The sequence below is a fragment of the Leucoraja erinacea genome, chromosome 1 (assembly GCF_028641065.1).
Source record: "Leucoraja erinacea ecotype New England chromosome 1, Leri_hhj_1, whole genome shotgun sequence".
In the NCBI taxonomy this organism is placed as follows: Eukaryota; Metazoa; Chordata; class Chondrichthyes; order Rajiformes; family Rajidae; genus Leucoraja; species Leucoraja erinaceus.
Genome location: NC_073377.1, coordinates 147458227 through 147479558, shown reverse-complemented (window position 1 = coordinate 147479558; position 21332 = coordinate 147458227). Strand labels below are relative to the sequence as shown.

The window sequence follows — 21332 nt, the reverse complement described above, 5'->3', positions numbered from 1 at the left end:
TGATTCTGAGTATGGGTGCTGTCTGTACATTTATATGTTCTTTCTGTGACCATGTCAGTTTTCTCTGGGTGGTTCGGTTTCTTCCCACACTCTACAAGACCTACGGGTTTGTAGGTTAATTGGCTTCTGTAAATTGCAAATGGTTCCATATGTGTAGGATAGTGCTAGTGTACAAGGTAACTGCTGGTCGGCACGGATCCAGTGGGCCTGTTTCCATGCTGGATCTCTAAAGACCAAAATCTGAAATTTCTTCTTTCCTCTTTCCCAATGCTGGGTGATGTGAAAGTGCTCTCAAAGCTTGCTTAAAGATCCTCCAAATTAATTTCTCCATGTTACCTCTGCTCCTTCTCCTCAACAGCCACCACCTTTGACGTGTGAGAATCCCCAGGGCACACAGCATAAGTGGAGACCCACCGCCATCAGCAGTGTCCGGGCCACACACACGCGATCCTTCACCGTGATGTGACCAGAATTGTGCCGACCGCTATTACTCTCTGCAGTCCCTGTCTACCCGAACAGTCAGAAAGCCGTCCACACTCGCACCAGACGCCGAGATGATCAGCCATGATCATATTGAATGGCAGTGCAGGCTCGAAGGGCCGAATGGCGTACTCCTGCACCTATTTTCTATGTTTCTTTGTTCTCATGAACCAATATCCTCTTAAACATTGAAATAACTGCACTAACGGCACTCCCTCCAAGTCCCCACCAGTGCAGGCAGCACGTCCATCTTGTTTTTTCAGCGGCCTCACATTCCCCACTGTGATGGAAGACAAATAACATATCTTCTTTCCTCCTTTTCTCCCGCAGTCGGGGCAATCGAAACCTCCAGCAGCCGAGGTGATTGAAGCTCCCACAGTCGGCGATCGAAGCCCCCGCATTGGGGTGGTCGAGGCACCCGCGATTGGGGCTTCGATGCACCTGCGGTTGGAGCTCCCGCAGTCGATCCCTAACAAAGGGACCGCCAGCACCACGATGTCAGGCCGCAGTGCGGACGGAGATACGACACGTGAAAAGTCACATCTCTGTCATGGAAAGAGATTTTAAAAAGTTCCCCCACAAAATACAAAACTAAAAGAACTAGTAAAAAAATACTAAAAACAACGGAAAGGAATGAGACAGGCTGTTGGCGAGGCTGCCATGTACGGTGCCACCCAGTGAGAAATATAAATGTGATGCAAAGGTTAAGGGTAATCTGGCTAATAAATAGGTATCAGAATGGTGACAAGGATATCGGGGACATAATCATGAAGACGAAAATTTACAGTTTATTGTCTACTTTAATATGGAGAAAAACCCAGAGAACCCAGAAAACCCAACAAGTTTGGGCGGCACAGTGACGCAGCGGTAGAGTTGCTCCTTTACAGCGAAGGTACCCGGGTTCGATCCTGACCGCGGGTGCTTGTCTGTACGGACTTTGTACGTTCTCCCCGTGACCTGCGTGTGTTTTCTCCGGGATCTTTAGTTTCCTCCCACACTCCAAAGACATACGGGTTTGTAGGTTAGTTGGCTTGGTATAAATGAAACACTGTCCCTAGTGTGCGGAGATCGCTGGTCGGGGCAGACTCGGTGGTCCAAAGGACCTGTTTACACGCTGCATCTCTAAATTAAACTAGACAAAAGACTCAAGAAATGTTCTTATCATTTTATTACAAAGTTTTGACATTCAATATGAAAGATTTTAAATATTAATTATTCTTTGAAAAAACTAAGATGTTATATAAATGTAAACCTTGCCAATAAAGAATAACCTACATACATTTCATGGATATTTATTACACTGTACATTGGTGCATCACAAATTAGCAAAGGTACTCGGACCTGGAACTGTCACTTTTGAAGGTTATTTGTGAATCAATGCTGGATCTTGAGAGTAATAGTCTTTGTGATTCAGTATCACGACGAGTCCACAGTTCATTCACTCTCGTGTGTAGCTCTGGTTTGAAGGACACTCTTTCAAATTGTACGTAGGAATCTTTAATGAGCTCTTGTTCTGCTGGGTCTTTCTTTTTGCAATGGGCTTTAATGGCCACGGAACACAGTGCAAAAATGACACCTATTCCAGAAACACACCCCACACCAACAGCAATAATGATCAGTTGTGATTGATGTCTCCCTGTGCTGATTTCTCCTTCTGTTGCGAAAATGATACATTGTTCTTTTTTGGGTTGGATTCCCTTTGGACACACACACACTGTGTACTTTGTGCTGCGTGTCAGTCCTCCAATGGAGATTTTGCCTGTGCCAGGTTCGACATTCATTTTCCGCACATGCTTATCACCATATCTTGAGTAGAGTACATTCAAGGCTGTACTGCTTAAATAATCTGAAGCTTTCCAGGTCACAAGGACTTTCTGATCCGTCTCACTGATCACTCGCAGATTTTTAATGATAACATTTTGTTGGGTTGTTACCGTGGCATTCACAAATCCACTTTCTTTCTTGTTTTCATTGGCTTGCTGGGTTACCTTGTTTGAATCTCCCTCCACTTGCTCCTTAGGAAGCTTTTTTTCATCCGCCATGGCCTTGGCTTGGTCCACAGGTGGGACTTTTCTCTTATCCCCAGGGGTAGTGGAGGTGGATGATGGAGCTTCAGCCGTCAAGGTTCCAATCTTTTGTTCCTCATTCACTTGAACCGAATTATTTTTCTCCAAACTAAGTTTGTTTACAAGGGTCTTCCTTTGAGGGAGAGCTGTGGTAAAGATTCCTACAACAGTAAGAGTGATCGATGCTTCTGCGGTTCCTGCCAAGTTTTTTGCTTTACATGTGTATTCACCAGCATCCTTGTAGGAAATGCCCATCAAACTTATTATCGACCATCGCGTCCCATCTGCTGGCGATTCTTGTATGACTGAAGGGAAGAATATTTTAAATATAGTGTAAAAAACTATTAACGCAATAAAATATTACTCAGTTTAATACATTTTTAAATGGGTTTTCCAAGCAAGGACTTTAGTAGTTCTATAATTAAATTCTACTGAACCAGAGTAAACTCTAAACCAAACAAAATTAAACTAAATGAAATGTACCCTTATTAATAAACAAATTCTTAGATTTGACCAGCCAAATCATATTATTTCACTTAAGATAGGCATAAAATGCTGGAGTAACTCAGCTGGTTAGGCAGCATCTCTGGAGAAAAAGGATGGGTGACGTTTTGGATATGGACCCTTCTAGGGTGATGGCTTGAAGAAGGGTCTCAATCCCGAAAAGTCACCCATACATTTTATCCAGAGATGCTGCCTGACCCGCTAAGTTAATCCAGCATTTTGTGTCTCTCTTCAAATATAAACTAGCAACTGCAGTTCCTTTCTACACATATTATTTCACTAACTAAATTTGCATTTAAAAACAATTCTAAGTCAGTGGCAATACAATAATGAAAGAATAAAATCATTTTAAACAATCTGGTTAATAAATTTATTATCACAATTATATAGATTGGAAAGGCATATGCAGCATTCAAGGTCATAGTCAATAGACACTGGGTGCAGGAGTAGGCCATTCGGCCCTTCAAGCCACCATGGCTGATCATCACCAATCAATACCCCGTTCCTGCCTTCTCCCCATATCCCCTGACCCCGCTATTTTTAAGAGCCCTATCTAGCTCTCTCTTGAAAGCATCCAGAGAACCTGCCTCCACCACCCTCTGAGGCAGAGAATTCCACAGACTCACCACTCTCTGTGAGAAAAAGTGTTTCCTCGTCTCAGTTCTAAATGGCTTACTCCTTATTCTTAAACTGTGGCCCCTGGTTCTGGACTCCCCCAACATCGGGAACATGTTTCCTGCCTTTAGCATGTCCAAGCCCTTAACAATCTTATATGTTTCAATGAGATCCACTCTCATCCTTCTAAACTCCAGAGTGTACAAGTACAGCTGTTCCATTCTCTCAGCAGATGACAGTCCCGCCATCCCGGGAATTAACCTTGTAAACCTACGCTGCACTCCCTCAATAGCAAGAATGGCCTTCCTCAAATTCCTCAACTGCACACAATACTCCAGGTGTGGCCTCACTCGGGCTCTGTACAACTGCAGAAGGACCTCTTTGCTCCTATATTCAATTCCTCGTTATAAAGGCCAACATACCATTCACTTTCTTCACTGCCTGCTGTACCTGCATGCTTGCTTTCATAGACTGATGAACAAGGACCCCCAGATCCCGTTGCACTTCCCTTTTTCACAACTTGATGGCATTTAGATAGTAATCTGCCTTCCTGTTTTTGCTACCAAGGTGGATAACCTCACATTTATCCGCATTAAACTTCATCTGCCATGCATCTGCCCACTCCCACAACCTGTCCAAGTCACCCTGCATTCTAATAGCATCCTCCTCATGTACTTCAAGGTTTTGAGAGTCATTTAATGCAATAGCAATAATAACTTTGACCTTGCTGACCAAATCTAGCTCATTTTACAATTTTATACATCTATGGCGTAGTTCTTCACAGGAGCTGCTCCTCTGCCTAAATGCAACCTAATTCTGTACACTAAACTTAGCCGCAGAGATGTTGATCAGTGATGAGAGCTTTAACAATGAAAGTCACTCCACCCTGAAAACAGAAACACCTGGTCTATTGGTAACCTTCAGTGATTAGTATTTCCCACAGGGAAATGTGCTTGCCATTTATCTTTCTCCTAACTGTGCTACCTAGATCCTGCTAGTCCACATCTCTTTCTGGAATCCAGCATATATCGGGTGGCACGGTGGCACAGTGGTAGAGTTGCTGCCTGACAGCTTTTGCAGTGACGGAGACCCAGGTTCAATCCCAAATGTGGGTGCTGTCTGTAGGGAGTTTGTACGTTCTCCCCGTGACCACGTGGGTTTTTCCTCCAAGATCCTCGGTTTCCTCCCACACTCCAAAGACGTTCAGGTTTGCAGTTTAATTGGCTTGGTGTAAGTGGAAAGTGTCCTTGGTGTGTGTAGGGTAGTGTTAATGTGTGGGGATCACTGGTCGGTGCGGACAGAGTTAGGACAGATTTTTATTATAAACACTTTGTGTGGTGTTATTGTTAATAACTGAACTCCAATTGGTATAATTAGACAATAACGTAAAGCTTTATAATGAAAAAGTACATGAAAAGATTATTTTAATAAGCACAGAATATATATGTTGCAAACTATAACCCACCCCTATTTTATAAGGTGGGAGAATTTCACTTTCGGTCTTGCACACTCATTTTATGGAGATTTAGATTCTGATTGTGAAAATGGTGGTGTGTGTGTGTGTGGAATGAGCTATCAGAGGAAGTATTTGAGATAGATATAATAACATTTAAAAGACAATCGGAAAGGTATATGGATAGGAAAGGTTTAGAGGGATGTGGGTCAAATGCAAACACATATGGGGCTTGCAAGAAATTGCAGATAATTGTGGACGCAGCCCAGACCATCGCACAACCTCCCTTCTATTGATTCCATTTATGCCTCACGCTGCCTCAGCAAGGCCAGCAGCATAATCAAGGACCAGTCGCACCCTGGCCACTCCCTCTTCTCCCCTCTTCCATCGGCCAAAAAGTATAGAAGTGCGAAAACGCACACCTCCAGAATCGGGGACGGTTTCTTCCCAGCTGTTATCAGGCGACTGAATCATCCTACCACAACCAGAGAGCAGTGCTGAACTACTATCTACCTCTTCAATGAACCTCGGACTATCCTTGATCAGATTTGCTGGCTTTATCTTGCACTAAATGTTATTTCCTTATCATGCATCTATACACTGTAAATGGATCGATTGTAATCATGTATTGTCTTTCTGCTGACTGGTTAGCACGTACCGAAAAGCTATTCACTGTACCTTGGTACACGTAACAATAAACTAAACTAAACTGAACTGGATGGGCATTTTGGCTGGCATTGACGAGATGGGCCAAAGGGCCTGTGACTCAACAATCTTCTATGAGGTTTTCAATCACATAATCAATGTGTTTGTTGACAATTTCTTGCAAATAAATAATTGTGCTGCTTTGAGACAGAGGGCAGCAATCCTCCGTGAATGATGACGGAGAAATTCAATACAAAGTGGGTGCAAATTGATCCCCGGGTGTAATGGGCTAACATGAGCTAAAACACATTTACAACCATCTGATTTTCTTTCCATTGACTAGAAAAGTAGTTTGGGCAGTAAATGTGTAACATGTTTTTGAATGTTCCTCGATTGTTGAATGTAACACCGATGTGGTATCCAATTCCTTGCAAATGTAAGTGAAATTGGCCATAAATACATTGGATATCCAGAGGTGCTGCCATTGTTACTCCAGCAATTTTGTGTGTATTTTTGGATAATCCTTTGGTGAGATCCATGTAGAATCCCACACTAAAGTAGAAGTCCTCAAACGGTTGCTTGTAAAGAGCATCAAACCTTCAAGGAACACTTCCCTTGGCAGCTAAACGATTGCATGAAAGACCATCAGAGAGGTGAGGAAAACCAAGGGGAAAGGGACATAATGATCTTCCTTGTGTGTCACATTATAGAGTGTACTGACCAAGTCGCACATTTAGTTTACAGATACAATGCAGAAACAAGCCCTTCGGTCCATCGGGTCCGAGCCAACCAATGATCCCAGCACAATCCTACACACACTAGGGACAATTTCCACAAGCACCAAGCCAATTAACCTGCATATCCAGTCTGAGGAAGGGTTTCGGCCCGAAACGTTGCCTATTTCCTTCGCTCCATAGATGCTGCTGCACCTGCTGAGTTTCTCCAGCTTTTTTGTGTAACCTGCATACCTGTACGTCTTTGGAGTGTGGGAGGAAACCGAAGAATTCTGAGAGAACTCTGGTCACGGGCAGAACGTACAAACTCCGTACCGACAGCACCCGTAGTCGGGATCGAACCCGGGTCTCTGGAGCTGCAAGGGCTGTAAGGCAGCAACTCTACCGCTGCCCAAGGGCCGCACATGTAAGTGACTCGATGGCACTGTGAGACTTCACGGTGACTGATATAAAGACTTATGGCTGACCTTCCTGCTGTGTCTTTCAGTGAATTTGGAAAACAGTAGTTAAGCACACAGCCCAGAGATGAATAGTATGAGTAGCCAGTAACCAATGAAAGGACAAGTGTGAGCTCTGAGACTGGCAGATGCTGTGTGCCAGACAACAATGTCACAACGCCAACCCTTTAATTGACATTTTCTATGTGTACAAACAACGGCCTTAAATTACACCAAAAAAATCCAAATGACACCAGTAATCAAAACCATAAGTGGTGACGTGATGTCATGTGTGTGACTGATGCCAAGAAAATGTGAGCCGTGCAGTCGTAATATATACACAGAAATGTGTTGAAACTATTTCTTGATTCGCACAATTTCATGCAGTAGTAGATTTATTGCCTTACGGCACTTGCAGCGCCAGACACCCGGGTTCGACCCCGACTGCAGGTGCTGTCTGTACGGAGTTTTACGCTCTCCCCGTGACTGCGTGGGTTTTCTCCGAGATCTTCGGTTTCCTCCCACACTCCAAAGGTTTACAGGTTTGTCGGTTAATTGGCTTGGTGTATGTGTAAATTGTTCCTAGTGAGTGTAGGGTAGTGTTAATGTGCAGGGCTTGCTGATCGGTGCGGACTCAGTGGGCTGAAGGGCCCGTTTCCGTGCTGTATCTCTAAACTAAACTAAACGAATATGCAAGGGCAGTTTGAGATTAATAAGGAAGTGGTGTTGAGACTCTTGAAGTGCATTAAGGTGAATAAATCGCCGGGACCTAACGGGATTTATGCCAGGTTACTAAGAGAGGCAAGAGATGAGATTGCAGGAACCTTGACAAAGATCTTTGTGTCTTCCCTTGCCAGAGGCGAGGTTCCAGATGACTGGAGAGTAGATTATGTTGTTACTTTGCTTAGGAAAGATGAAGAGAATCCAGGGAATTATAGGCAGGTGAGCCTCCGTCAGTGATAGTGAAGTTTTGGGGATGATTCTTCAGCATAGAATTTACATCCACTTGGAAGAGAATGGGTTGATAAAGTCCCCCATGGTAGGCTAATCCAGAAGATTAAGATGCATGGGATTAACAGTGACTTTAACATATGGATTCAGAACTACCTTAGTGATAGAAAACAGAAACTTGTGGAGAAGGATAATGTTCAGATTGGCGGTCTGTGACCAGTGGAGTTCCACATAGATCTTTGGTGGGATCTCTGTCATTTGTGATATCTATCTATATCTATATAATATTAAAACTCTGTGGCTGCTGGCTGGCTGGCTGGCTGGCTGTGTTTCTGCCTGACTTGTGGTTGCCAGCCTTTGATTCGTTGCTACGCCAACGCCAGACCCAGAAACGCCAACATTTTTTCCATTTCGGTAGAGATTTCACTTTTCATTCCAAGTATCCACTCCTCATTAAACTTCATCGTGTTTATGTACACATTTTTAATAAAATCCTTCTCCCCCCCCCACTCACACATTTTGTCGCCTCCTGCTGGCCAGCGACCATAACGGCTGCTGGCACCCACCTCTCACCTCAAAGACGCCATTTAGAAACAGCCACACTGCTGACTGCGGGAATGGCTTGACTTGGAGGACCACATCTCCCGTGGGGGCTACGGGTAGGGAACGGCTGCGTTGGTGGAGCAGACCCAACGGGTCTGCACTTGGTCTAGTATATATATAAATGATTTGGACATAAATGTTGTCGGGTTGGTTAGTAAGTTTTCAGATTACGCCAAAATTGCTGGAGTTATGGACTGCGAGGAAGGCTGTCAAAGTACACAGTTGGATATAGATCAGCAGCAGAAATGGCGAAGATATGGCAGATGGAGTTTAATCCGAGCAAGTGTGAGGTTGTTGCACTTTGGGAGGTTAAACCTAAGGTGAGAATGCACTATAAAAAACGTGCATGACAACAGCATTGATACACAGAGGGATATTGGGTTCCAAGTCCAAAACTCTTTGAAAGTGGCAACGCAAATAGATAGTTGTAAAGATGGCATACCGTATGCCTGCCTTCATAGGTCGGGAACATTGAGTATAAGAATCTGGAAGCCATGATGCAGATTTGTCAGACTTTAGTTAGGCCGCATTTGGAGTGTTGCATGCAGTTCTGGTCGTCCCACTATAGAAAAGATGTGGATGCTTTGGAAAGAGGTTTACCAGAATAATACCTGGGATTGGAAAGCTACAGGGAGAGGGTGGATGGATTTGGATTGTTTTCACTGGAATGCAGAGGTTGCAGGCAGCCCTGATAGTAGTTTGTTAAATTATAAGAAGCACAGTTAGAATAGACAGAACACTTTGTCCCAGTGTGGAAATGTCAAAGATTGGAGGAAAGAGCTTTAAGGTGAAAGGGGTAAAGTTTAAAGGAAATATGCAGGGCAACATTTTTTTTACACAGATGGTGGTGAGTGTCTGGAATGTGTTGGTGGGGTTGGTGGTAAAAGCAGATACGATAGTGGCATTAAATAAACTTTTGGGTAGGCACATGGATTGCAGGGAATAGAGGGATAGGGAATATGTGCAAGCAAACATGTTCTGCACAGACATTATGGGCCAAATGACCTGTTCTTGTGCGGCATTGTTTCACGTTCTATAAGCTTTATAGCTTTAGCATGGTCACGGTGGCGCAGCGGTTGAGTTGCTGCCTTACGGCGAATGCAGTGCCGGAGACCCGGATTCGATCCCGACTATTGGTACTGTCTGTACGGAGTTTGCATGTTCTCCCTGTGATCTGCGTGGGTTTCTTCAAGATCTTTGGTTTCCTCCCACACTCCAAAGACGTACAGGTTTGTAGGTTAATTGGCTTGGTAAATGTAAAAAACTGTCCCTAGTGGGTGTGGGATCGTGTTAATGTGCGGGGATCGCTGGTCGGGCCGGACCCGGTGTTTCCGCTCTGTATCTGCAAACAAAACTAAACTAAACTAAGCTGAATGGATTACCTGTATTGTTGACAGGTAGGCTGTCTGCTCTGAACCAGATCAGTCTCGGGGTGGGGTATCCAGTTGAATCACAGCGGAGTAAGACATTGCTTCCAAGTGGCGAAGTCAGTTTGGTCGCTGAAGTCATGACCGATGGTTTGATGCACCGCTCAAGCTCAACCCTCAGCAATAAAACACCTGCAACATCATCAGGCCCATTGCACGTCACCAACGGGTCCATGAGAACGACTGCTGGTTCCTCCCACTTTGAAAGTTCAATTAACTTTGATATCCTGCAGTCACAGAACCATGGATTGTCTTGGAAACCTAAAAGAAAAGAAAGAGTTTTAGGCCATTATTGTTTTTTAAAGCATGAACGTGCGAGTTTGCTCTAATGTGAATCCTCCTCTTGTAACACTTTTCCAAAAAACTTCACTCAAATCATAACCTGTAACTTAATGTAAATATCCTGTAGTAAGCATCAACCATGTTTTATCATTGCAGATTATTTTATCCTACCCAATTAACAAGTGTGATTTATTTTTCTGTTGCCAAGACATTCTTAAATTATTGGATAAACATCAAAAAGCTGTAGCTGAGATGTGAAAAGGACATCCAAAACTGCGGAAAAGTGATATATTTTTTAATTGCTTTCAAGATTTTGCAGAGTCAGTGTGTCACGACTGGCTTGTTGTTGTGGGCGGAAAATACCCTCGTTATTGTCTTTTCCACGGCCAACAATGGACCATTGTGGGCTCCACCGTTCCTTGATCATCGGTGCTGGCTATGATTTGTTCTTTTCATGCCTTTCAATCATTTGTTCTTTGCATCGTTTCATAGTTTCATCGTTTCTAGTTTCCCTCTCCCCTGACTCAGTCTGAAGAAGGGTCTTGACCCAAAACGTTGCCTATTTCCTTCGCTCCATAGATGCTGCCTCACCCGCTGAGTTTCTCCAGCATTTTTGTCTACCTTTGATTTTCCAGCATCTGCACTTCCTTCTTAAACCTGGAGTGTGGGAGGAAACCGGAGCTCCTGGCCAAAACCTATGCAGGTCACGGGGAGAAAGTACAAACTCTGTACAGACAGCACCCATAGTCAGGATCGAACCGGGGTCTCTGGCACTGTGGGGCAGCAACTCTACCTTTGCGCAACAGCTAAGATTCATGGGGTCTGCTGCAGAAATAGTCAATTCCCAGAGCTGAGACTGGGTGGGCAGTCAACAGCTGAGATGGAAGACAGAGAACGAGGAAGCGGAGATGTTCATGATGATCCACTCACTGTGATAAAGGCTCGATATTGTGGAATACTGTGCAATCTTCCCCATATTGCCATTGGAAGGCATCAGCTACCACATATAATAAAAGCTTTATTCAAAGCTTCCAGCAAGACCATTTAACATATAACAACATATAATAATTACAGCACGGAAACAGGCCATTCGGCCCTATTCAAAAATGCTTCCCCTTAGCCCACCTGCCTGCATTTAGAGATTCCCTTCTCATCCATATGTATCCAATTTATTTTAAATGATCCACAAAAGAAGCCCCACACCGCTAATGGAGATTGTATCATTATTTTATTCCACAGGAGAAGCCCAACAAATGGACAGTTAATGGAATTTCATTTGTTTCTAAAGTATTTATGTAAACTAATTTTCAATATGATAGAGACGAAACCTGTATTTTCAAGATGTTTTATTGTGAATGGGGTTGGTTGATGGTAAAGGCTCAAATTAGATGAAAACAGCTGGGTCAGTTCATTAACTTGAATAAAATAGATAGGAGCTGATTTTCTGCAATGGTTCAACAAGGGTGAAGGGTGATAATTGGTCAGCGTGGACACCGTGGCCCGAAGGACCTGTTTCTGTGCTGTATCTCTAAAGTCTAATATGATTTTTAATGTTTATGGATGTCCACGATATTGATCGACATTCAGTAACATTGGCAACTTTGACTGTGAGCTTGGAGACATAATCTCACTGGCGGTTAAAGATGTTCCGTTACGCTGAGAGTAGCCTGCACTGCAGTAGCATTGGAAATGTGTTGAAAATCAGGGTCCCTGCAGATGAGTACACTTGAAACCAAACTACAAGAAGCAACAAGACCTGGGACAGTAAATAAAGGCACGAGGTATAATCCAATTTTCCACACTCATCTCATACATACGTACACACACATGCTGATGTATTGGCTCATACACACTCATGCACATGTACACACACAGCTGTTCAGTACTGTTTATAATTTAGTTTTTAATAAGAAAAGTACTTAGAAACAGGCTATCGCAATGGGCAAATAATTGCTTGTGTTAATTAGAAGCATTTTTTTTTAAAACTATGCAGCTAGACAGGCAAGGATTCTATTTAAGACCCAATCATATTGTTGAATATTTGGGTGTGCTGTCGATCACCGGAAGAGAGCATCAAGCAGATGGTCAATGGATCAACATGCAATTTTGAAAAGGAACCCTCCTGCCTTTTAATTAATTACAATTTTAATTAAATCTGGACCAAGTGGGACCCGTTGGGCCCCTTTCCCCCAACGCAATAATCCACCACTCATCCGTTCCCCCAACAAAACCCGTTTCCACCACTCACCCGATGCCCCAACGAATCCTATTGCACCACTCACCAATAGCCCCCAACTGCGCAGGGGCTGCTCCTTTTGCCTTATTCACACTCCCTCATTTTAAACTTTAAAAAAAAAATCAGTGTACTGCAACTTTAAGGAAAATGCATTTGCACCTGCTTGAGCTAGAAGGGCTACAATCCCATTGTGATGTCATTGTCAGCGTATGTAAATGAGATCCCATTGTGAATGTACGACTGTGAGATGCCATTGTGACGTCATCACTGGAAGGTGCCAGAAAAATCTCAAAGCAGAGTCACAATTATTCTTCTCAAAGTTGGGCTTTTTAAAACTTTAATCATCAATAACTATAATTGGTGAAATATAGCATCAAATCTGAAGGGAACCTGATTATGTTGTGGACGGGTAAAATGTGAGTGAGAATGTGGAAAATTTTCAGCGCTACCTCGTTTTGATGAAGATACAAAAAAACACATACACACATACATACATACAGACAGACAGACATGCAAGGTAAGATTTTTATAAGTATATAGATGGAATGGAAAACAGACCATAGCTGCATCCTTTAACAAGTACAATAGCCCATCATTTTTGTTCGATTTATTCCAATCTAGACCGGGGTTTCCTGGAACGCTAGCCTTCCGCATGATGTCGTTAGGGGTTCGAGATAAATTGTGATAAATAGGCTAATCATATGTAAATGCATTTTTTGAGTCATTTTTGTGTTTAATTTCATATTCGTAATTTTATTATAGACGTTCGGTATATTTCGCAATGTTTATTTGGCATATTTAGTGACGCCATATTTAGCAACGTCTATACGGTGCCAGTGTGAAATGGCCTTTAGTGGTCAGTGGACATCAGCTGTACGTGACGGATTCGTTGATCATCAAGTGACTCACTCGAGTACAGACGCATGCATGGTCTCCATCAGCCCTGTCTGTGCTTCCTGGCGTGCAGATATAGTCCCTCATTCACCCACGTTATTTAGTAATTTTTATGTAGGGGTTCCCTGAGACATGAAAATTATTTCAAGGGTTCTGCAAGGGTAAAAAGGTTGAGAAACACTGATCTAGATGGCTATTTTAGTGAAGGATTGAGTTAGAGCTACATCCTTCAGGTTCAACGCAGGAAAGTTACATTTTTAATTTAACTGTAGTTGCATTGAACTCCTTGAAGAAGATCTAGAGTTCTTGAATTCCTGGACAATGTTCCTAACTCAACCAAAACATAAAAAATAAAAAAAATCTGCTTTTGTGGTAGAACTTTGTAAAAATGTTCTCTGCAGGTTTAAGTATACAATGTATGGGACATACTCTTCTCTTTTCGGAAGAACTGCAGATGCTGGTTTAAATCGAAGACAGACACAAAATGCTAGAGTAACTCAGCGGGCCAGGCAACATCTCTGGGGTGACGGTATGGGTGATGTTTCAGGTCAAGACCCTTCTTCAGGCTCAAATGATTGTGTTTGTTAAACCCATTAATATTCACAGTGCTTGTTTTGGTGAGAGTTTGGCACAACCAAATTGTTAAAAATTAGATCTACAAATTTTTATATTTTTCAGTGTAAAGTGACATATTATTTGAATATATTAATCTTTCCAGATGAGGCAGGGATTCACCTGTACCTCCTCGAACCTCATCTATTGCATCCACTGTTCCAGTTGTCAACTGCTCTACATCGGTGAGACCAAGCGCAGGTTTGGAGATCGCTTCGCCCAACACCTCCGCTCAGTTCGCAATAACCAACCTGATCTCCCGGTGACTCAGGACTTCAACTCCCCCTCCCATTCCGAATCTGACCTTTCTGTCCTGGGCCTCCTCCATGGCCAGAGTGAATTGGAGGAGCAGCACCTCATATTTCGCTTGGATAGTTTACACCCCAGCAGTATGAACATTGACATCTCCAATTTCAGGTAGTCCGTGCTTTCTCCCTCCTTTCCCTCCATTTCCCAGCTCTACCACAGCCTACTGTCTCTGCCTCTTCCTAACTTTTTCCCGCCCCTCCTCGCCCCATCAACATCAGTCTGAAGAAGGGTCTCGACCTGAAACGTTGCCTATTCCTCAGCTCCATAGATGCTGCCTCACCCGCTGAGTGTCTCCAGCATTTTTGTCTACCTTCGATTTTTCCAGCATCTGCAGTTCTTTCTTAAACACATATATTATTTTAAAAATATGTTTAATTTTTAATTAGATTGATTTTATACTTTTATTTAAGGGGGGTAAATTCATGGGAAAAAAAGTGTTGATTAATGCATTTTCATTTTTAATTGGTCTTCAAAAAATCCTCACTAAATATAGGTATTATTATTTTACATTTAATTGTTACTTTTTCCAATCCACCCATAATTGTGTGGAACAATACCACAGCTGATAGAGCTGCTGCCCCACACTGCCAGCTTCCCAGGTTCAATCCAGACCATGGGTGCTGTCTGTGTGGAGTTTACACGTTTTCCCCTCTGAACATGTGGACTTGCTTTGGGACTCCAGTTTCCTCCCACATCCCAAAAAAATGTGCGGGTTTGTAGGTTGAGTGGCCTCTATAAATTGCACTTAGTGTGCAGGGAGTGGACATGAAAATGGGATAACATAGAACTAATGTGAACAGATAATTGACGGCCAGTGCGGACACGGTGGGCTGAAGGGCCTGTTTCCATGCCGATCTCTAAACTAAACTAAACTCCATCAGATGCATCCTTCACTGAACTAAGCCGTATTTATCCATTACCCTGGTTCACATTACATTTTCTGGATTGCCAGTTCCAGCATATTGATCTTGCAAACTTTGTGGCCTTTTACAAAACCTTCAACCGTCTTGTGTAAAACATCTACAGCCAATGTGGAGTTAAAGACCAAAAGCTTGCCGCTGTCAGTGGCTTTATGAACAATTTTATACTGTCTCTGATAGAAATATTTCAAAGCTATTTAAATAGTTCTATGTAATCACAAAACAAATTAGTTCCATATAAAAAAAATATATATATTAACTGATAAAATAAAATGAATCAAATTTTTATTTGCTTTTTTAAAAGCAGAAACGGCTGGTAAGAGCAGATCGGGCAGCATCTGTGGAAAGATACAAGGGGGTAATGTATCAGGTCATGTATCAGACCATTCATCTTGAAATGTTACATCTGTTTCTACAGATGCTGCCTAAGCTACAGAATGTTACCAACATTTTCTGTTTTTATTTCAGATTTCCAGTATCTGCCTTTCGTTATGATTTCCCCTTAGCTTATCTCACAAGATTGACTACTCTATTCCAGTGTCCGTACATCCTCAACGCTGGCCTTACAGCTAAGGACTTGGTGGGAACGGTAACTGGACCCTTCCCTCTGCATTTTATTGCTTCATCAGAGGATATTTTTATGGCGGAGATAGATAGATTCTTGATTAGTATAGGTGTCAGGGGTTATGGTGAGAAGGCAGGAGAATGGGGTTGGGAGGGAGAGATAGATCAGCCATGATTGAATGACGGAGTAGATTCTAGTCCTATTCCTGATGATCTTATGACCTAACTCAACTGTGGATTCAGTAGTGCAGCAAATAGATCGTCAACTATTGTACCATCGAATAGAACATACCTAGGATCACTCTCTGTGCTGGATTTTGTTCGACCATTTGGTGCGTTGAGAAAGCTGGCCAGAGGTCCAACAAGTCAGACGGCAATGTAGTCAGTTTGTTGCTGGAAATATCGATGTTGGTTACATTTCTGAGGTACGGGGCTGCATTAGCAGGGATACTGGACAGCCTGTTATTGTGCAGGTCGAGGGTCCGAAGATTTGGCGTTTCCTGCAGTGACTCCCAGGGAAAGGTTGACAGCATATTTCCATCCAGGCGCAATTCATGTAGTTCCCTTAAGTTGTAAAAGCTACGAGGATCTATGGAGTTGATGGCATTATATGTCAACCAAAGATATCTTAAATCCACAAGGTAATAAAATGCTTCACGTGGCAGAAGGCGGACAACAGTCTTCTCAACTCGAAGTTTAACAGTATCCACTGGTACATTGACGGGGATCTCGGACATATCTGGGTCATTGCATAATACGGACCTGTAAAAACAAAGTGATTTAAATATGTATTTTTCTGGACATCTTTCATGTTATTTCACTTTAACCCTGACAAACGAATAAATAACAAGAATTTAATGTGGTTCTGTTGTATTTATTAACTTCAGTTTTATTAAATATATTTTGCTCCATCTTCTGACATCTCAGTGATATTCTACTTTTGTTTTGTATTTTTTATTAAAAACACATGCATTTTTGTTTTACTCTTGTATAATATCGGTCATTATTTCTTTAGAGTGCATTTTATTCTCCAGAAATTACTAGATTATATATTCATGTTTGGTAAATAAAATAGCTTAATAGTCTCTGTAAAATACCAGCATTAACTATTGTATATGCATTTTGTTGTCTCTGTACTGTACACTGACAATGACAATTAAAATTGAATCTGAATCTGATATATCTTCCTCTTTAAATACAGGTATCTACAGAAGCTAAGAATAAGGGGTAGGCCATTTGGATCGGAGATGAAGAACAACATTTTTCACACAGAGGGTTGTGAATCTGTGAAATTGTCTGCCTCAGAAGGCAGTGGGGGGCCAATTCTCTGGATGCTTTCAAGAGAGAGTAAGATAAAGCTCTTAAAGATAGCGGAGCCAGGGGATATGGGGAGAAGGCAGAAACAGAGTACTGATTGTGGATGAACAGCCATGATCACTGTGAATGGCGGTGCTGGATCGAAGGGCCGAATGGCCTACTCCTGCACCTATTGTCTATTGTTTAAGCTCTTACAGTTGTTTGTGTGTATTTTCAATTAGCCACTCTTGTTTTCTTCCATTTCCATCTCCCAGCTCATACTTTTAAAGTTTAGTTTGTTGAGATGTCAGATCCTGGTTCCAAATTGAATAATGTAAATGCGTTTGTAATGAATCTTCAAATTTATCATCTCATAGTTTTATGGCATCAACTTCGAGCTTTGGCCAGACTTCTTACACTGAATAAAGGGTCACAAATAAAATGCACCATGGTACATAGAATAATAAAAGATTACTGCACAAAGATGATTTAACTATCTTCGCCACACCAGAGAAGAAAGTACCATTATATGTTAATCCCACTCCCCTTTCTCAATGTGGAATGTTGCAGGGTGCAGCTCATCAAAGGTACACAAAAAAGCTTGAGATACTCAGCAGGTGCAGCAGCATCTATGGAGCGAAGGAAAAAGGCAACGTTTCGGGCCGAAACCCTTTTTCAGACTGATCGGGGGTGGGGGGAGCGGGGAGAAGAAAGGAAAAAGGAGGAAGAGCCCGAAGGCTGGGGGATGGGAGGAGACAGCTGGAGGGCTGAGGAAGGGGAGGAGACAGCAAGGACTAACAAAATTGGGAGAATTCAATGTTCAAGTCCCCAGGATGCAGACTCCCCAAGCGGAATATGAGGTGCTGTTCCTCCAATTTCCAGTGTTACTCGCTCTGGCCATGGAGGAGACCCAGGACAGAGAGGTCGGATATGGAGTGGGAGGGGGAGTTGAAGTGCTGAGCCACCGGGAGGTCAGGATGGTTATTGCGGACCGAGCGGAGGTGTTCGGCGAAACGATCGCCCAACCTCCGCTTGGTCTCACCAATATAGATCTGCTGACATCTAGAGCAGCGGGATACAATAGATGAGGTTGGAGGAGATGCAGGTAAACCTCTGTCGCACCTGGAACGACTGCTTGGGTCCTTGAATGGAGTCGAGAGGGGAGATAAAGGGACAAGTGTTGCATTTCTTGCAGTTGGAAGGGAAAGTACCCGGGGAGGGGGTGATACGGTGAAGGTACCCGGGGAAGAATTGACAAGGGAGTTATGGAGGGAGCGGTCTTTGCGGAAGGCAGATATGGGGGGAGATGGGAAGATGTGGCGAGTGGTGGGGTCACGTTGGAGGTGGCGAAACAGGTGACGGAGGATTACTTGTTGTATGTGACGGCTGGTGGGGTGAAAGGTGGGGAGAGAGAGCAGTGTTGCGGGGTATGGAAGAGACCCTAGTGCGAGCCTCATCTATGGTGGAGGAGGAGAACCCCCATTCCCTGAAGAATTATTATTATTTGTTTTTTGAAAGCTGTGAGGCAGAGGCGACGGTAGAAGAGCTCTTTTTTGAAAGCTATGCAGCTTATCAAATACTTCACCACTTTATAAAGTGATGATTGTTACTGCCTTGATCACTATTTCAAGACATTCTGGACCTTACAACGCTTTTCCTAATGTGTGGGAGGGAACGGCAGATGCTGGGTTACACCGAAGATAGACTCAAAATACTGGAGTAATTCAGCGGGACAGACAGCATTTGTGCAATGGGTGACATTTCAGGTCGACACCCTTCTTCAGACTTTCCTAAAGTCCCTTTGACCAAAATGTCAGTCCACTAATTATCAACATTCAGGGAGAAACAAATTTCTCCTTTTCCAAAATAAAACTGAAAAATGCTGGCAATACTCAGCAGGTCAGACAGCATCCTTGGCAAGAGAAACAGCTAACATTTCTCACCAAGATTCAAATCATGATACATTGATTCAGTTTCACTACCCGTAGATGCTGCATCAACTGCTGAGCACTTACAGCATTTTATGGTTTTACTCCTGATTTCTGATGTTTTCAAGAGAGATTTAGATGTAGCTCTTGGGGCCAATGGAATCAAGGGAAATGGGGAGAAAGCAGGAATAGGGTACTGATTTTGGATGATCAGCCATGATTATATTGAATGGCGGTGCTGGCTCGAAGGGCCGAATGGCCTACTCCTGCAGCTATTTTCTATGTTTCTGAATGGTCCTTCCATGAGCAAGGGTACTGTTCAATTCACCTCTATCCCATTGTGGACATTGGACTCCGTCTATGCAACTGGTGTGCTACAATGCCGAGAATCACATTCTGCACTCTGTTTCTTCCCCTTCATTCTATCAATTGTACTTGAGTTTGCATTGATTCAATTTATCTATAACATTATCTGATTGATTGGACAGCATGCACAATAAAGCTTTTAACCGTTCCTCAGTACACTTGACAATAATAAACTTAAACCATCTGCAGTGTTTTGTTTCTTGCCATATAACGTTTATCTTCACTGTTTCATCCATCTCAACTAACTTGTTTTCAGTCTTCCTTCTCACACAGAAATTAGGAGTCTGATGAATTTCACCTCACGATCAAAGATCTCCAATCCTGGCAACGATCTTTAAATCATATCTGCATCGCTCGTAGTGCTTCCAAAAGTAGAATTAGACACAATTCACTGACAGTGGCCTAACTAATATTTTATTGAGTTCCACAATGACACACACACTCCACCCCATCACTTGCGTAATCTTGTAGACTATCATGCAAAAGATGTTTTTATTTAACCTTTGCAATAATCAGACACCATTGTCTCTTATTCTGCACAGACCACAGGTTTCACCATAGATGGCCTTTTAAATTGATAAGCAATAATTTCTAGTGATACTTGTGTAATACTATATTAAACAATGATACATATAGTCTTTTAGGGTCTGAAGAAGGGTCTTGACCTGAAACATCACCCATTCTTTCTCTCCAGAGATGCTGCCTGCCCTGCTGAGTTACTCCAGATTTTGGTGCCTATCTTTGGTTTAAACCAGCACCTGCAGTTCCATGCTATACATATAGCCTTTAGTATTTTTAGCTTCCAGTAACAAAAGTAAACTTAAAGTTATTAACAATACTTTTTTTAAATCGTGCACTTTGTTATGGTACGTCTGAAATTTTCCTGCCCCTAATCCCTTTCCCCCGTTGACATCATTGTTTTTCTAACACAATTTTGTAATGACACAAGGTTTTGTTGGAAAGCAATGGCAAAATTACAGCAGAACTACCTGTAATTGCACCGACTAGTGTGGCCAATGCCATTCATTTAAAACGGGCAAGCTGACTGATAAAAAGCATCTTCTGTATAATGCTCAACCTTGTAAGACTTTTGCATTTCCCATTTAATCGTCTGGTTTTGTTTTCTGTGTGACTTTGCCACACAATTAAAATTTAAAACTTTCTCAATAGTTCTTAGAATCAGGAACGTACACCTGGTTTATTGGGATTGTGTTAACCATTAGTAACTTTTACAATCAATCACGTTAGAAATTATTGCATATTCACTGGCACTTTACAAGGAGGATTAGATATAATCTCGCAGTGTTGTACAGCATCAAGGAAATATATTCCATCCCAATACTGGAAATTATTATTGTGGATTTTGACAACGATTCCTGGTTAGTTAAAAAAATTGTGGATTCAAATTTGTTGACCTGCTTTACAAATCGGCAGCAAACCGTGGGACTATTTCTATCCACCTCTTTAATGTTAATTGACTTACCTAGTCCCGGTGCCATCACTTCTACCGTGGAAAGAGCAGGTACATTGGGAAGGACAGAAGGAAGATACTTCTTGACATATTGTGGCCCACAGGAGGAAGATAGGAAGCAAATACATGATTCAAAGTCGACAAAACTAGGTGCAAAATAAAGCTTTTAGTCCTGATTTTCATACATCTTCTGTTTCAATAGGTGGAGGGATCAGGCCGGTAACAGAGGATTACAGGAGATTAGCTGAGACTTGTAGGTCATGCAACCTTCAGATATCGCTGGGAAGAGCTTAGTTTTCAGATGAACGTACTTAAGGGAGATGTTGTTCCATTGCCCAACCGTAAATAATCTCCGTGTGGCGCTGTTTTGTAATTACATATCTTTGTTTTATTTGTTACAGTACCTTCAGTTATCAGTTTTCAAAGTCTCACCGGGTCCATACTGATCATCGAGCACCCATTCACACTAGTTCCACGTAGACACAAAGAACTGCAGATGCTGGTTTACCCAAAAGGACACAAAGTACTGATGCATGCCT

General features: G+C 42.5%; 1 protein-coding gene across 1 annotated transcript; it reads right to left on the bottom strand.

Annotated features, from left to right (window-relative positions):
* Nucleotides 1-1778: 1778 nt before the first annotated feature.
* lrit3b (leucine-rich repeat, immunoglobulin-like and transmembrane domains 3b) lies at nucleotides 1779-20921 on the bottom strand. Its single transcript, XM_055645338.1, has 4 exons — nucleotides 20806-20921; nucleotides 16025-16494; nucleotides 9871-10176; nucleotides 1779-2851 (listed from the first exon to the last, which is right to left on the bottom strand). The coding sequence occupies exons 1-4, from the start codon at nucleotides 20919-20921 to the stop codon at nucleotides 1803-1805; spliced, it is 1941 nt and encodes a 646-aa protein (XP_055501313.1). The 3' UTR covers nucleotides 1779-1802.
* Between the last annotated feature and the right edge of the window lie 411 nt (nucleotides 20922-21332).

What these genes read in the sequence shown, in the direction of transcription:
- lrit3b (XM_055645338.1), bottom strand. Translation starts at nt 20,921, where the DNA reads ATGTATTTGCTTCCTATCTTCCTCCTGTGGGCCACAATATGTCAAGAA. An exon ending in AGTGATGGCACCGGGACTAG is followed by an intron (nt 16,495 to 20,805) that starts GTAAGTCAATTA and finishes TTGTTTTTACAG; the next exon opens with GTCCGTATTATGCAATGACC. An exon ending in CCTACCTGTCAACAATACAG is followed by an intron (nt 2,852 to 9,870) that starts GTAATCCATTCA and finishes TCTTCCCTTCAG; the next exon opens with TCATACAAGAATCGCCAGCA.